The following is a 17,420-nucleotide window of genomic DNA, read 5'->3' as shown; positions in this document are numbered from 1 at the left end:
TGATGTTAATAATAATACTTTTACTTTGGAAGATGTTTATCTTATTCCTGAATTGACCAAGAATCTAGTTTCGGTACCTCAAATTACCGAATCTGGAAAATATGTTCTTTTTGGTCCAACGGATGTGAAGGTCCTTGAGAATGTCAAGGAGATTGTGGGTGATGTTCTTTTCACGGGAGAAAAGAAAGGTTCTTTGTTTGTGTTGTTCGCAGGTGAGGCTTATGTGAAGAAAATAAGTCAAACCGACAACGGAGCTATTTGGCATGCTAGACTAGGCCATGTGGGATATCAAATGTTGCAAAAGATATTCTCACATAAACTAGTTGATGGAATTCCTCAATTAAAGAATGTTCGTGAGGAAGTAATATACCAAGGATGTCAATATGGAAAGTCACACCGACTTCCATATAAGAAGTCAACAAATCGAAAACAAGGTTTGCTTGACTTGATTCATACGGACTTGATGGGGCCAACAAAAACACCAAGTTATGGCGGTCATTGCTATGTCATGGTGTTAATTGATGACTATTCTCGGTTTACTTGGGTGAAATTTCTAAAGGAGAAAAGTGAAGCCTTATCAAAGTTCATAGAGTTCAAAGAAGCGGTAGAATCAGAATTTGAGAGAAAGGCAAAAGCTCTTAGGAGTGATAATGGTGGAGAATTCATGTCAAATGATTTCTTTACTTATTGTAAAACAAATGGTATTTCTCGCCAAATGACTTGTCCGGATACTCCACAACAAAATGGGATTTCAGAAAGAAAGATTGCTTACCTTATTTCAATATGCTTATCTTGGTTACATGACAAGGGGCTGCCTAGGGAGCTATGAGCGGAAGCACTTCAATGTGCTTGTCATGTGTCTAATCGGTTACCATCTTGGCTAGGTACACAAAAATTATCTTTTGAGCTAGCTTATGTTGAAAAGCCTAATGTAAGCTATTTTAGGGTGTTTGGTTCTATTTGTTATGTTCATGTTCCAAAATCTAACCGAACCAAACTTGACCCAAAAGCTCGAAAGTGTATTTTTGTTGGTTATGATTCTCACAGGAAAGGTTGGAGGTGTATGGATCAAGAAACAAAGAAGTTTACCACTTCAAGAGATGTGGTATTTGATGAAGTGTCTTCTCAATTTTCTGAATCAAGCAAAAATGGTGAAGAAAATAGAGATTACAAATTTATGTTTCCTAGCTTCGACACTCAAGAAGAAAGTGAGAATGATGGTGTTTCTCAAAATCAATAAGAGACGCCTATTGAAGAAGTACCAACTCAAGTTAGAAGGTCAACAAGAGAAAAAAGACAGCCAAAACATCTGAGTGACTATGAGGTGAACACGGTCACAACTTGTTTCTTTTCAGGTGGCTTAACTGAAGAAACAACATGTTATGAAGAAGCTAAAGATTCTCCGAATTGGAGAGAAGCAATGCAAGAGGAGATTGATGCATTGGAAAAGAATGAAACTTGGGAGCTTGTCAAGAAACCGAAAGCATGTAAACCAGTTACTTGCAAATGGGTCTACCGTTTGAAGAAGAACTCGGATGGAACCATTAATAGGTTCAAGGCTCGGTTGGTGGCTCGTGGCTTTTGTCAAAGTTATGGGCTTGATTATGAGGAAACTTTTAGCCCCGTGGCTAAAATGGTAACGGTGAGAACAATAATCTCATTAGCGGCTTACAAAGGGTGGAAATTGTGGCAACTTGATGTGAAGAATGCTTTTCTATATGGAGAGCTTGATCGTGAGGTGTTCATGGAACAACCTATTGGGTTCATTTCAAATCAATTTTCAGAATATGTGTGCCGGTTGAAGAAAGCTCTTTATGGCTTGAAACAAGCTCCGAGAGCTTGGTACGGTAAGGTTGCACAATACCTTGTCTTTTGTGGTTTTAAGATTTCTGATGCGGATTCTAGTTTATTTGTAAAGAAAGAACCAGGTTTCCATGTTTTGGTATTATTATATGTTGATGACATGATTATCACCGGAGGAAACGAGTCAGAAATCTCTCGTTTAAGTGATGATCTTTCGGTTCGTTTTGAAATGAAGAATCTGGGGGAGATTGGATGTTTTCTTGGCTTGGAAGTCGATAAACGGGTACTTTATCTCTCAAAGGGGTTATGCAAGAAGTCTCTTGGAACGTTTCAACATGGGGGAGTCAAAGCCTATGGCTACTCCAATGGAACCAAACCTCAAAATGAAGAAAGATCAAGGAAAAGAGCTCAAGGATGTGAAGTTGTTCCGACAAATGGTTGGGAGTTTGATCTATCTAACCATCACAAGGCCGAAAATTTCTTACTCGGTTGGCATTGTTTCTCAATTTATGCAATGTCCAACTAATGTTCATCTTGATGCAGCAAAAAGGATCATTCGTTATGTGAAAGGATCAATGGGTCACGGTTTGTGGTACAAGAAGTGTGATGATGTTTTGTTAAATGGTTTCGTGGATGCAGATTGGATGGGAGACGCAAATGATCGCCATTCAACTTCGGGTTACCGTTTTAACATGGGTTCCGCGGTTATTTCATGGTGTAGCAAGAAGCAAGATGTTGTTGCTTTGTCTAGCACGGAAGCAGAATACATAGCTGCAACAATGGCGGCTCAAGAATGTATTTGGTTAAGAAGATTGATTGGTGACATACTTGAAAAAGTAGATTATGTTGTCAAATTAAAATGTGACAACGAAAGTGCAATCAAGCTTGCTTCGAATCCCGTGTTTCATGCCCGTACTAAGCATATAGAAATGAGATATCATTTTATTCGTGAAAAGGTTCTTAGCGGAGAAATCGAGCTAGCAAACGTAAGGACAAATGCTCAAGTAGCCGACATCTTTACTAAAGCTCTAATGAAAACCAAGTTCATGGAATTTCGAGAAACGTTGGGGATTATTGATCGAGAGTTTGCACTAAGGGGAGTGTTAAAATATTAGTGCAATCTAATTAAATGGATTCTATTGTCACAAGATATATCTTGTAGAGATTTTTGCATATCTCTAAGATATCTTGCATTTAATATAGAGATTTTGCATATCTCTAAGATATCTTGCATTTAATATAGAGATTATAGGATATCTCTTTTATATCTAGCATTTAATATTTCTTAGGTATAGTTGGTTTGCATTTATTATGCATTTAATATTTCTCTTGTATTTAAAGAGGTAGTATGTAACATTTGAAAACAAGGAAAACCATTTACAATACACTTCAAGTTTGTACATTCTTTGTTCATATTTTGTTTACTGAACTTCTATTCTAGCAAGTTATTAATTATTTTAAAACTCAATTACACATATTGAATACTTTCTTGACGATTTAGTTGAGCCAACCTAATTCTGAGAAAGTTAAGTTTCTTTTTTTTCGTAATTTTATTCTTGTTATACATATTATTTAAGCCTGGTAAACAGGTCAGGTTGGGTCGATATCAAAATGAATTTTTGTCAAAACGGATCATGATTCAAACGGGCCTCAAAATAATTTTTTTTTAATAATCTTAATTTTATATTTCATTTTTTTCTTTTTATTAAATTTTTAAAAAAGTTTAGTTTTTAATAACTTTTTTTTTGTTTTTATATACTTTTACTTTTTTATTTTTCTATTTTTCTAAGTTTTTTATCTTTTTTTTCCATATAATTGGTTGAAAATGGGTTTAAACTGGACCTTCTAACACATCGAGGAGATTGGTGAGTGTTCAATCGAGGGGCTAGATCCGGGGAACAAACCGGTTGAGAAAGGCTTTTTCGAAGATTTAGAAGATTGTGATATTATTGCTCTGTCCAAGACTATCTTAGTTGGGGATGGATCATCAAACATTTTGACTTTTAACTTACAAGACTGTTCATCAGAACTGGAAAAAATTAATCAAGTGACCATTAACGGAAAGAAGAAGAAAGCGGTTCCCTAATGCACCCATATTTGTTTGTTTTTGTTTTGTTTCGTTGGTTCGTATTATTAGGTTATTATGGTTCAGGTGGTTGTTAATTCCTTACGTTGTTATGTTTGATGCATAGTTTGAAGCTGGGTGATAGATAGTTATAGCTTTATTCTTTTCACACTTTCTAGGTTCCAACATCTATGCTATTTGTTTGTCTTTTGTTCGAGAGCATTTTCATTTTCAAAAACGTTTTCGTTTTTGTTCAACTTTTCGTTATTTTTGAAAAAAAAAATAAATAAAACCAGTCTAATAATTCTATTAAAAATAATTAAATAATGTTATTTTATCACTGATCAATTTTAATTATTGGGGAGACAATAAAGTGTCCTCGTGTTTCTACACACACATGATTCTCTCATTCTTTTCAGTACTTACACTGCTTTTTCGTCAACATATTCACACCCAAATCAGATCAAATCAAATACCTTGTTTTTAGTAATTAACTAACTACACTCACTCACTTCACAAACATTGTTTTTTTCACTTGTTGAACCTACATTTGGTATTAAGTAAGTAAAACAGATCAAGATGATCTGGGAAGATGGTAGACCAACTGCAGCGGCGGAAGACGGCGGCGGAGGAGGTGGAAGGAGGAAACCGTCGTGGAGAGAGAGAGAAAATAATCGAAGAAGAGAGAGAAGAAGAAGAGCAGTTGCAGCAAATATATATAATGGATTGAGAGCACAGGGTAACTATGATTTGCCTAAACATTGTGATAATAATGAAGTTTTGAAAGCTCTTTGTAAAGAAGCTGGTTGGGTTGTTCTTCCTGATGGCACTACTTTTAGAAAGGTACAATCTTTTTTTTCTTCTTCTTTTTTTTTTTTTTTTTTTTTTTTTTTTATTTGTTAAAATGCTTTGAGTTTTTTAGTATGTGATTAACTGATTAAGTTAATTTAGTATGTACAATTTTGTCTATAGTTGAGGGTTTGAGAATTTTAATTTGTGGATCTAAAGTGTAAGTATTTTAGTGTCATTGAGTATTTTCAAAGGTGAAATACTTTAAAAAGGCACAAACTTTATGGGTTATTTGTTTTTTAAAAAACCAATGATTTTTATAAAAAAAATGGCGAAATGATTGAGGGATTTAGCTCTAATGAAATCATATAAGAAGTTGTATTTATGTTGTTATTTGTTTTATGTTTAATATGTTGATGATTTGAATCTTTAGGGATGTAAGCCACCGCCACCTTCAATTGAGTTTGGAAGCACATCAACAAACACAACACCATGTTCATCCCGAAAACCGAGCCCGAGCCCGCCTTCTTCATCATATCCGAGCCCATTGAATCATCGGTTCACCTTTTTTCACGATTCGATTCCATCATCACTCCCTCCACTTCGAATATCGAACAGCGCCCCAGTAACTCCACCCGTTTCGTCACCTACATCAAAGGCCCCCCAAACCAACAATCTAATTTGGGAATCATTAACCAATCAAGCAATGTCATCTTTCAACTTACCAAATTTCATGATTTCGTCTTCTGCACCCACAAGCCCAACTAGATATCCACGGGTTAAACCCGTGACAATACCGGAGTGTGATGAGTCTGGTTACTCAACCATTGATTCTTGTCAATGGATCACGTTTCAGAACCACGAACATACGATTACGGGCCCTAATTCACCCACATTTCAACTAGTGAAACCGATGGATGCTGACAGTGCGATTTTGGATAAAGGAAAAGGGGTGGAATTAGGATTTGGGAACGGGGGACTTAACGCGTGGGTAGGCGAAAAGATTCATGATATGGGATTGGATGATCTTGAACTTACACTTGGAACTGGTAATGCTGATAAGTGATGAGTTGGTGTTCTTGAAGATTTAAAAGTTAGTAGTAATTAATTTTGCACACCATTTAACTAGGTTGTTTCTAAACTATGTCAAATGAATGGAGATTTGGATTTGGATGTTTTAATTGAAACTTTTGATCTTTGTTTTGTTTATTTTGCCAAATTTTCCATTAGCTTAATTCTTGTGGATATTGCATTGTAGCTTCCTGATTATATTTATGTAGCATTTTTAAGCCCCGTTGTACCTTTGATGTACCTTTGATGATGAAGTCTTGAGAAGTGATGTTTTTGATAATGTCAAGTTTAGGTGTATCTAAGTGTAATGATTGTACAATTAGACCAATCAATGGGGATGAGTAACATCTTGAAATTATATATTGATTGATGAGTACATAGACTAATAAAGTCTAATATAAGTTTTTAATAATTAAACAAATCAATGGTTAAATCAAGTCAAAGATAATTATTTTATGAAGAGACAAAAAGGAAAGCTATGTTCCCGATAATTAAGACAGAATCCACAATTCACATGCAAGCTAATCGGATCACCCTTTTATCTCCGCAACAGATTTGGGTTACTTAGGGAGGTGTCCGGCACCGGTCTTTTTCGGGGTGGGATTAGTGGGTGTTACGGCACACAGAGTTAGCGTGTCTCTGCCAATATACACGTTTTGACCCAACTTAGGGACTTTTTGCTCTTACGTATTGTAAAAATATTTATTTGAGGTGGTTTGATATAAATAATAAATAATAAATAAATAGTAATAATAATAATAGATATGATGAAGTTCTGTTTTGTTAAGATTTATACTCCTTCCGTCTCATTCAAATAGTCCACTTTTATTTTTCAAAGTGTTTTGTATTAAACTTTGATTCAAAATATTTTTGTTTGTGTTATATATTATTCGATAAAATTTATATGAATGAATTAATGTTCAAATGTGTTTTCATTGATATAATTTTCATCAAATAATACATAACACAAATAAAGTTATTTTAGGTCAAAGTTGAGTAAAAAAGACCTTAAAAGTCAAAACTGAACTATTGGAATGAGACGGAAGGGGTATTATTTTAGGTTTTTTTTTTAAATATATGATCATTATGTGTGTTACATTTTTACGATTTTGGTATACAGAAAACTATAGAGATTAAATAACCACCAAAGGGCTTTTAGCCTAGCGGTATGAGAGGAACCTTCTAACCAAGTGGTTGTGAGTTCAAGCCTCACTTGAGTCAGTGAGATGTAAATATTCGTATTTTTGTGTATTGAATGTAGGTTTGCCTTTCAAAAAAAAAAAATTTAAATAAAAATTAAATAACCACAAAAGTACAATAGCATACTTTAATAACCTCTAAATTTACAATATCGTCAATTTGTGAATCTTGAATAGATATAGGGTTGTACATATATTATCACGAAAAAATTACGCCGTTGGTAGTTGTGGTTTCTTCACTTTTTCATTACAACACCTGAACTATTTTTTTGCGTACTTGGTACCTGTGGTTTCATTTCATTACCTGGTTGATACCTGAAGATAACTGCCGTTAGCATTTAACCCTTAACCCCTCACATGTGTATGTGAGGGTTATATGGAAGACTCCTAACATCATAACAAAATCAAATGGAAGATTCAGTTCAAAAGACATAAAAAGAAATTAAATAAGAAAAGGAATGAAAAAGATAGACCTTGTGAATAACAACTGGCGATTGAGGTTCAGATGATATCAGCAGCTAATGAGGGAGAATTTGTGCTTTCATTATCGGGAAAAGCCCTAATTTCCACAATATAAAAAACAAAAAACCATAGTTTTCGAAAATTTTAACAACATAAGAAAGAACACCTTAATCTCTATGATATAACTTAAAAAAAAAAAAAACCCTTATAAACAAGAAAGAAGTACAGAATTGAAAAGATTAAAATTTTAAAGAACCCTAATTTTGTAACAAAATCAAAAATCAGATGAAGAACTTTCATATAAAGAAAGAAAAAGACCGACTTTGTTATTAAACACCGCCACACAAGTAGGGATGGCAATGGTCACTCGATCCAGTGGATATCCACCCGATCCACCCAACTTTAATGGATATGGATGAATCTAAATGGATATGGATACGGATATGGATGAACCTAAATGGATATGGATACGGATATGGATGAAAAAGTATCATCCATGGATATATCCATTAAAACTCGAAATACATATATTAATACATAAATATAGATATATGTATACACGTCTACTATTAAAAATGCATTTACTGTTACACATACATTTTGTTTGCAACCATATAATAAATTAACTATGATATTTTATAATAAAACACCTATATCTAACAAGATAAACATATAAATTACACATTTAATTTGTCATAATCTATGTTTGATGGTAAATTCAACAAATTGTGTTCTATTTTTGACAAAAAGTACACGTTTTTGTAGATATTCGGAAATATTATACGAGTTTTTGAATATTCAACGGATATCCATTAACCCGCTTAATCCAGTGGATATGGATGGTTGAAATGAAATTAAATGGATATAAATATGGATGAACAAAAATTAAATGGATATGGATATGGATACGGCACCACCCGATCCATATCCGATCCATTGTCATCCCTACACACAAGCGATTTGGCTGAAAGTTAAGAGCAGCCAAAGACTTCTACCATGTTCCGGAGTTTAAGTCACTGTCCATTTACATGCCAGATCACATCCAGCCCTTTTACATGCGTTTTTTATGGATTAAAATAATGAAAAGGACGATTATACCCTCACATGTGTGACACATGTGAGGTGGTAATTGTTAAATGTAAACGGACATTTGGAGTTGATATTAAACACGAAAGTCACGGAACATTTAGGTACCAACGACGCAAAATTTAAACTTTAGATGTTTCGATTAGAACGGGCTGTGAGACTACTTTAACCATTGTTTCTTGGATTCAGGCCCGGCCCAATGCCTGTGCAGGCTGTTCAACTGCACAGGGCCCATCCAAATTAGGGGGAAAAAAGGGATTATCACCAAAAAGCCCATTTTTTTGAACTTATTTGCGTGAGAGCCCATAAAAAAAAGTTTGACAATTTGCCCTCGCAAGGAGCAAGATGCATCTTGCTCCCTTGCGCCTTGCGTCCTTGCGACCTTAGTCACACTTGAGAGCAAGGAGCAAGGTGCCTCTTGCTCCCTTGCTCCCAGGTGGAAGCAAGGACGCAAGGTGCATCTTGCTCCCTTGCTTCCACCCGGGAGCAAGGTGCCTCTTGCGTCCTTGCTTCCACCTGGGAGCAAGGGAGCAAGAGGCACCTTGCTTCCTTGCTTCCACCTGGGAGCAAGGGAGAAAGATCCTTGCTTCCACCTGGGAGCAAGGGAGAAAGATGCACCTTGCGTCCTTGCTTCCACCTGGGAGCAAGGGAGCAAGATGCACCTTGCTTCCACCTGGGAGCAAGGGAGCAAGAGGCACCTTGCGTCCTTGCTTCGACTTGGGAGTAAGGGAGCAAGAGGCACCTTGCTCCTTGCTCCTTGCTCTCAAGTGTGACTAAGGTCGCAAGGACGCAAGGCGCAAGGGAGCAAGAGGCATCTTGCTCCTTGCGAGGGTAAATTGTCAAACTTTTTTTTATGGGCTCTCACGCAAACAAGTTCAAAAAAATGAGTTTTTTGGTGATAATCCTAAAAAAAAAAAACATAGTTAATGGTATATGCTTAGCCCCATACAATTGAACAAGTTTTATGGATCAAACAAAAAAGAAGCTAGGGCCCAAATTTGAGAAACGACTTTCGGATTGGAAGGCTCGTTCGGTGTCTTTTGGGGGTCGATTAACACTTGTCAAGTCGGTGCTAAATAGTCTTCCGTTGTATTTCTTCTCGCTCTTCCGTGCCCCGCCATGTGTGTTAAAAAAACTTGAGTGTGTGAGACGTTCTTTTTTTTGGGGCGGGACGAGGTGTGATTCAAAAATTGCTTGGGTTAAATGGGAGGAAGTATTACTACCTTATGGGTGTTAAAAAAACTTGAGTGTGTGAGACGTTCTTTTTTTTGGGGCGGGACGAGGTGTGATTCAAAAATTGCTTGGGTTAAATGGGAGGAAGTATTACTACCTTATGGGTCGGGGGGGGGGAGGGGGGGGGGGGGGTTAAATTTGGGTTCCCTTAAAAGCAAAAATCTAGCTTTGATCGGCAAGTGGTGGTGGAGGTTTAAAACCGAGCCCAACGCTTTGTGGGTCAAAGTTATTTCGAGCACCTATGGGTCTTCGGGGGGATTTGAGTCTTTTAATAACAAAAAAGCTTTCACTTATAACTCTACTTGGTCAAATATCATCCTAACAGGTGGTCACATTGATGATTCGGGGATCTCCTTCTCCAAGTCATTTACTAAAACTATTGGAGACGGAGGCAACACATTGTTTTGGAGCGATGCATGGGCTTCTTCTATTCCCTTTGAGCAATCCTTTAACAGGTTATTTCGGCTGGAGAAAAATCGAGCTGCACGGGTCAGTGATAGGGTGTTTCGGGACGGGAATTCCACTATTAGTGCATGGGATTGGACATGCGAGCCGACGGGTCGAACTCTATCCGAGTTACAGCAGATAATTGCTTTGATTACTTCCGTATCCATGGATCATTCGAAGTCAGACTCATGGAAATGGGAGCTATCGGGCAATGGTCTTTTTTCTACAAACAAGCTTTCTAAGCTTATCGACTCGAAGGTACTTGTCCCAGGTACTAATTGTGTTGAAAGTTTCCGTAACAATTTTGTTCCTAAAAAAGTGGAGGTGTTCATTTGGAGGGCGAGAAAAAAGAGATTACCGACTTTATCCGAGCTAGACAAACGAGGTATTGATTTGAATAGTGTTCGGTGTCAACTCTGTGATGATGACATTGAATCGGTGGATCATGCGTTAGTGTTTTGCAAACATGCGTTTGAGATTTGGGAAAAGGTGTTCGATTGGTGGGGAGTTAATTTGTTGTCTTCGATTAGTATCAATGAATTATTCCATGGTTTGTCGTCTATTGGGATGTCGGAGTTTGGTTCCAAACTATGGCAAGTGATTACTTGGGCTACCGGGTATCTTATATGGCATAATCGAAACCAAAAAATCTTCAATAATAAAGTGTGGTCCGCTCCGATCGCGCTATGTGAGATACAAGTTAAATCATTTGATTGAGTCGCGAAGAGATGCCGAGAAAAGAAGATCGATTGGCATAAATGGGTCCACAATCCTCATATTTTCTTAGTGTAGTTTCTTGCTAGATTAACGACTTGTTAGTTATCTTGTGAGATTTATGCTTGTATTTGAGAAGACATTGCGTGTAACACATTGTAACCTTTGAGTTTCTATTAATATAATTGTTGCTTTTAAAAAAAAAAAAAAAAAAAAAAAAAAAAGAAGCACAAATATTCCCCTTGTTCCGTCTGTGATTATTATCTGATACGTCGTATTACGTTTCCTCAATTTTTTGGAACTGTCGATACATCTCCTCAATTACAAATACAATTTACAAAACTCCAAAATTTCAATTGTCACCTACTGCTATCTCCTTGACTACTTGTCTACTTCAATTGGTTTCAATTTTTTCTATCTTTATGTAACAGTTTATTATCTTATTGATTTAATATTTACTTTTATGATTTATAATTTATTATATGGTTGTTGTAACTTGTATTATTGTAACATATTATTGTACGTTTTTTTAACTTGTATTATGTAACATATTATTGTATGTTTTTTTTTTTTTTAGATCTGTTACATTAACTTTGTTTTAAAAAAAATATTAAGATAAAATTATAAGATTTGTTATATTAACGGTATGTAATTCTAATGCTATATTCTTTAAGTTTAATGATATGACGTAAGTTGTCGTTTTTTAAATAGCTTATATTATTTGTTAGGGCTTAGGGGCCTTTTTTCCGCCTCGCTCTAGGCCTCTTAATTCTCAGGACCGGCCCTGCTTGGATTGCTAGAAAATGAATTTGAAAGCAATTAACTGAGATACCCGCCATGTTACCAATAGTTTGTTTTTATGTTCAGTCCCTGATAATTAAAGAGATAAACTACAGTATTTTAACTTGAAACTATTATAACTTTTTTAGCAATCGCGTAAATGAACCAGATTGAGCATGAAGTTAATAAGGCTCGAGCTTAACTCATTTTTTAAAATGGTACGTCTTAGTGATCACCCAAGATGTTTTCATATAAAAAGCCGTAAGGCTTTACTTGTTGCTCAGACTTTCAAAACTCGTTTGCAAATGGGAACCCAACTAGATACATGCAACAACCACCACCTAACATCAAAATTGTGACGACCCGGAAATTTTCGATCAAATTTAAACTTTAATCTTTATATGATTTCGACATGATGAGCAAAGTCTGTTAAACCGTGTTTCAAAATTTTTGAATAGTTTACATGGATTCAGTTAACCTTTGGCAATACCCGACGATTCATGAACAATGGTGTGTAATTAATATGTAGTATATATATCTATATATAATATGATATGTATAAGTTATTATATCATTGTTATTGATATTATTATTATCATAAATAATATTAATGTAACTAATATTATTTAGTATCACCACAAATATTATTATTATCATAGTTTTATGATTATTATTGTTATTACTCTTGTTAATATTATTATTGGTATTATTATTAAATTATCTAATTATTAATTATTAATTACTAGAATTAATGATATTATTATCATTATTATTTAATTTTATGATTATTATTTATAAACTTATTATTAGTATTAATATTATTATTAATACAAGGATATATTTATTAATACAGGTCGTATTCAGATACATATACATATACATATACTGAATACAGTATGTACATGTTCAATTACATGTATAGATATATATATAACTACAATAAAAATATATATAAATATTGATAAATATGTAATTATACTGAAGAAAGTCAAATTCAGTTTGCAATCCTTTTCAAACTTTATGTAAATTGATTTTCCTGTCTTCTGATCGTACCAATTAGAGATTCAAACACAAGAACACAGATAAAATCTGTTAACCATCGATTTCTCATTCTATTTTTTTTTAATATTTCTGTACCCGATAAGAATAATTCTTGTCGACTGAATTATTACATAATGCTTGATCAATTCGAGTTATAAATCATTCATTCCAACTTCTTTTCAATATCTACATAAATTATCAATGATATCTTTCTTCATCCGTCATCGAGCCACCAAGAAACACCACATCATCAACAACACCATGATCTTCAAATACCAACACACCTTCGATCAACAAAACCCACAATGCACCTGCTCTTTAATTTCTGTTTCGTTGTAAACCATCTATCCACTCGCCATCACTACGAATACTAACCTGCTACAACTTGTCATCGGCCACCACAACACACCACTTGTAACCACCTTGCACCTACATTATCCTAGACCAATCGACTACCGGGAACAACCATGATCAACCACCATCTACGTCACCTATCATCATTTTTCTTCACCCTACCACCACTTATACAACCATCATCATCACACGATCATCTTCAAGAACACCACCCTATCTCTTCTCTCTCTCCTAAACCATGTATAACATCAAACACCCACGAAACTAAACTGCACCTGCTACACCCCTTTTTTTTTCTCTTCGTGAACCAGGCTCAAAAAGACTGCTAATCTTCTGTGAATGTACGAATCAAAATGGGACAATGTGAGAACATGGCGTGATTTAAGATTCTGGCCAACTTGTTTATATTAATAGAAACAACATATGGCATTTATTAACTAGTCTAGTGGAGCTAATTGGCCGACACAATCAATGCATATATCCACTTGAATGATTAAAGTAATGGAATATTGGGTGAAGGGTGGGACAAGAGATAGAATCAAGTCGTTAAAATCAATTCAAATAAATGTATGATTGTTTGTAAACTGCAAAAATCTTCGGACATCTTTTGGGCCAACGAATTTGTTTTGAGCCGTGGACTGTTTTGCTAGCTGGACTGAGGTGGTTATTTGGGCCGAATACTTTATCTTTCTGGTGGGCCGAACGAATCAAATGATGAGTACATAAGCTAAGTGTCGTTTCCTTTTTCTGTTTCTCTTCTTGTTCCCAATTCGATTACAGCCAAACGAAATTAATAGTAATGATAAAAGGAATCCAAGATGAATATGATAGATAATGATAGGAATCACGATGGTAATGATTATGTTAATGGTTATGATATTTGATGAAGGATGATTAGGATCATGATAATAATAATCGTAATGTTTTGATGATGATGATTATGATTATGATTATGATGATCATGGTATATGGTAACAATTGACATGATGTAGTTTGATGACGATAGTTTAAGATTAATCATGGTGATGATAAACGTTAGATTATGAGGATGATTGAGTTTTTTTTTATAAAGAATGATGATGACGTTTTAAAAAGTGATAGGGATAGCAACCGTGGCTGCTGGGATAGAGAAAGTATACCTTTTAAAACCTAAACCCATCGTTCAATTTAAATTAGCCATGGTTAATGGACTACTAGATTGGTGTGTTGTTGGGCCGTAGTCCTGGGCCATTAATCTGCTCAACGGGTTTGTTAATATAACGATAATGATGATGATTAATGGTGTTTGCAAGAAGAAAAGGAAATTAATTGTATACGGGTTATATATAATTAATATCTGAATTAAATCAGAAAGCACGAAATAGATGGATGGTTTAGAGGTGTTTACGAGTGAGCTGGAGGTCGCGGGTTCGAGTCCTGTCTAAGGCATTTTATTTTTAGGAAAGCATTGAAGGTAGTTTTTATTAATATTATTATTATTATTATTGATATTATTATTATCACATCATTATTATTATTAAAGATAAGAATTATTATTACCATTAACATTATTATCATTAGGAGTATAAGTATTATTATTATTATTATTATTATTATTATTATTATTATTATTATTATTATTATTATTATTATTATTATTATTATTATTATTATGTTATTGATATCATGATTATTATTATTATTATTAACATAGTTTACATTAGTATCATTTATATAAGTATTATAAGCATTATTATTACTATCATAGTTATTATTATTAGTAAAATCATTATTTTTATAGTTATTATTATTAGTATTCATTATCATTAACATTTTTATTAAAAATTATCATTTTTATTAAAGTTATCATCTTTATCATTTATATTAAGAGTATCATTTTTAACTCTATTATCATTATTATTATTTTTATCATTACTAATATTATCTTAGTATTATTATAATTTTAACAAACAAACGATATATATATATATATATATATATATATATATATATATATATACAAAAATATATTTAAAACATATAACATAATATAATGTATATTTATATTTATTTTAAATATATAAAATGACTATATGAATCAAATAGGTTATTAATATAAAAATGATATAATTAATAAATTTATATATATAAATTTGTTCGATTACAATTATGTGAGTTATAGTCCCACTTTTAAAAATTTAATATTTTTGGGATGAGAATACATGAAGTTTTATAAATGTTTTACGAAATAGATACAAGAAATCAAAACTACATTATATGGGTGAATGATCGAAGCCGAATATGCCCCTTTTTGCTTGGTAGCCTAAGAATTAGGGAACATCACTAATTTTGAGAATTAGTGCACCCCTAATTGACGCGAATCCTAAAGATAGATCTATTGGGCCTAACATACCCCATCCAAAGTACCGGATGCTTTAGTACTCCGAGTTTTTATATCATGTTCGATGGATGTCCCAGAATGATGGGGATATTCTTATATGCATCTTGTTAATGTCGGTTACCAGGTGTTCAATCCATATGAATGATTTTTGTCTCTATGCATGGGACGTATATTTATGAGAAATGGAAATGAAAATCTTTTGGCCTATTAAAATGATGAAAATGATCGTTTATGATAAACTAATGAACTCACCAATCTTTTGGTTGACACTTTAAAGCATGTTTATTCTCAGGTGTTAAAGAAATCTTCCGCTGTGCATTTACTCATTTTAAAGATATTACTTGGAGTCATTCATGGCATATTTCAAAAGATGTTGCATTCAAGTCGTTGAGTTCAGTAAAGATTATGATTAAGTAAATGACATATTAGATCATTTATAGATGGATATTATGAAATGGTATGCATGCCTGTCAACTTTCGATGTAATGAAAGTTTGTCTTTTAAAACGAATGCAATGTTTGTAAAATGTATCATATAGAGGTCAAATACGTCGCGATGTAATCATATGTTATTGTATTCGTTCTTATGGATTAGGACGGGTCTTTACATGTGGTATCAGAGCGGTGGTCTTAGCGAACCAGGTCTGCATTAGTGTGTCTAACTGATAGTCATTAGGATACATTAATGAGTCTGGACTTCGACCGTGTCTGCATGTAAAAAGTTTTGCTTATCATTTAGTGTCGAAAATTATTTGCTTATCATCCTTAAAGTCTAGACACTTTTTACTGCCTCTATTGCATAGACAGTATATAGATAAATTCATATCTTAGCATATCTATTACTGTTACCTTTGCCTGACAGCTTCCGTAGATTCCTCCGTAACTTATGGGATTTAGTATTATATATGCATATGTAAATTATGTATTGCAGGGTACTAATCTACATCCTATAATATAATTCTTATCGAAAAATCCTTTACTAAATCGTACGAAATGGAGCTCGTCAGTAGTTTAAGTTCTTCGGAACCCGACAGCTATTCCGAGATGGATGTTCACCTAAGCTCCAGAAGCAACGTCACCAGAATGAATCAGCCATCCCCAATTCATCTGATGGGTTCGTAGTCTCCTTAATCATTGGAGACAAGAAGAAGGCGATCCTTTCCATCCACCACATTGCCCTCTTGGCGAAGAACCTGAAGCACTTACCGGCGAACCTGTTCGAGACACCATTTGCTCTCTCATTTCCCGAATATCTCGCCACGATTATATTCTATCTAAAATTCTAAATCTTATTCATACACTCGTCCGAACCGACAATCATCCCGGAGTAATAGCAGAAGTCAACGAGCTTCGCGCCTGAGTTATAGCCTTGGAAAATATGGTGCAAAACGTACCAGCTTCAGCAACATCATCGGCACCAAAAGTACCATCAACAATCCATGCCTCAACATCTCATTCCGTACCTCGAGTATAATCATCATTCAACGTATCGTTCTACATCAATTATCTTCGTTCTTCATGGCGATTATGTAATCTCTAATGTTTTAGAGATTATGTATTCTAGTTTTGACGGTAAACCAAATAAGTTTAATACTATATTAACTCATTAAATCCATGATTACATCTGAAGAAAATATATATGTATATATGTTTTCATAAAGATTGTAATTAAAAAATTATTTTGTACAAACTGTTAATGGTGAAAATATTTTAACGGGTAGGTAATACCCGAGGAATATTTAGATTTCACATTAATAAATTACACTGTACATTCTTCCAATCTGATTCAACAGTCATTTACTATCCTACTTACATCCACAGATATACGTATCCGTTCACCGCAGAATAATCATTTTCATTCAATTTCATAATTGAATTTTGACCTATCAGAATCCAACAAGTGGCATAATGAAGAAAACATTGGACAAAATAAAATTTGTTAGAAACAAACAAATTAATTATGAGAAATTTTGTTAAGAATCTACGCTAACTGTTCC

The 17,420-nt window shown here is 34.1% G+C and overlaps 1 protein-coding gene across 1 annotated transcript; it reads left to right on the top strand.

The window, feature by feature from the left end:
* Positions 1-1,148: 1,148 nt before the first annotated feature.
* On the top strand, positions 1,149-5,823 carry LOC139848666 (uncharacterized). The gene is made up of 5 exons (XM_071838379.1): positions 1,149-1,278; positions 1,356-1,563; positions 2,039-2,537; positions 4,442-4,711; positions 5,091-5,823. Exons 1-5 carry the CDS (start codon positions 1,149-1,151, stop codon positions 5,721-5,723), a joined length of 1,740 nt encoding a protein of 579 aa, XP_071694480.1. The 3' UTR covers positions 5,724-5,823.
* The last annotated feature ends 11,597 nt before the right edge of the window (positions 5,824-17,420 follow it).

The sequence above is a fragment of the Rutidosis leptorrhynchoides genome, chromosome 5, assembly GCF_046630445.1.
Source record: "Rutidosis leptorrhynchoides isolate AG116_Rl617_1_P2 chromosome 5, CSIRO_AGI_Rlap_v1, whole genome shotgun sequence".
Lineage (NCBI taxonomy): Eukaryota > Viridiplantae > Streptophyta > Magnoliopsida > Asterales > Asteraceae > Rutidosis > Rutidosis leptorrhynchoides.
Note: the sequence above shows the minus strand (reverse complement) of the source record. Positions and strands in the feature narration are given on the sequence as shown.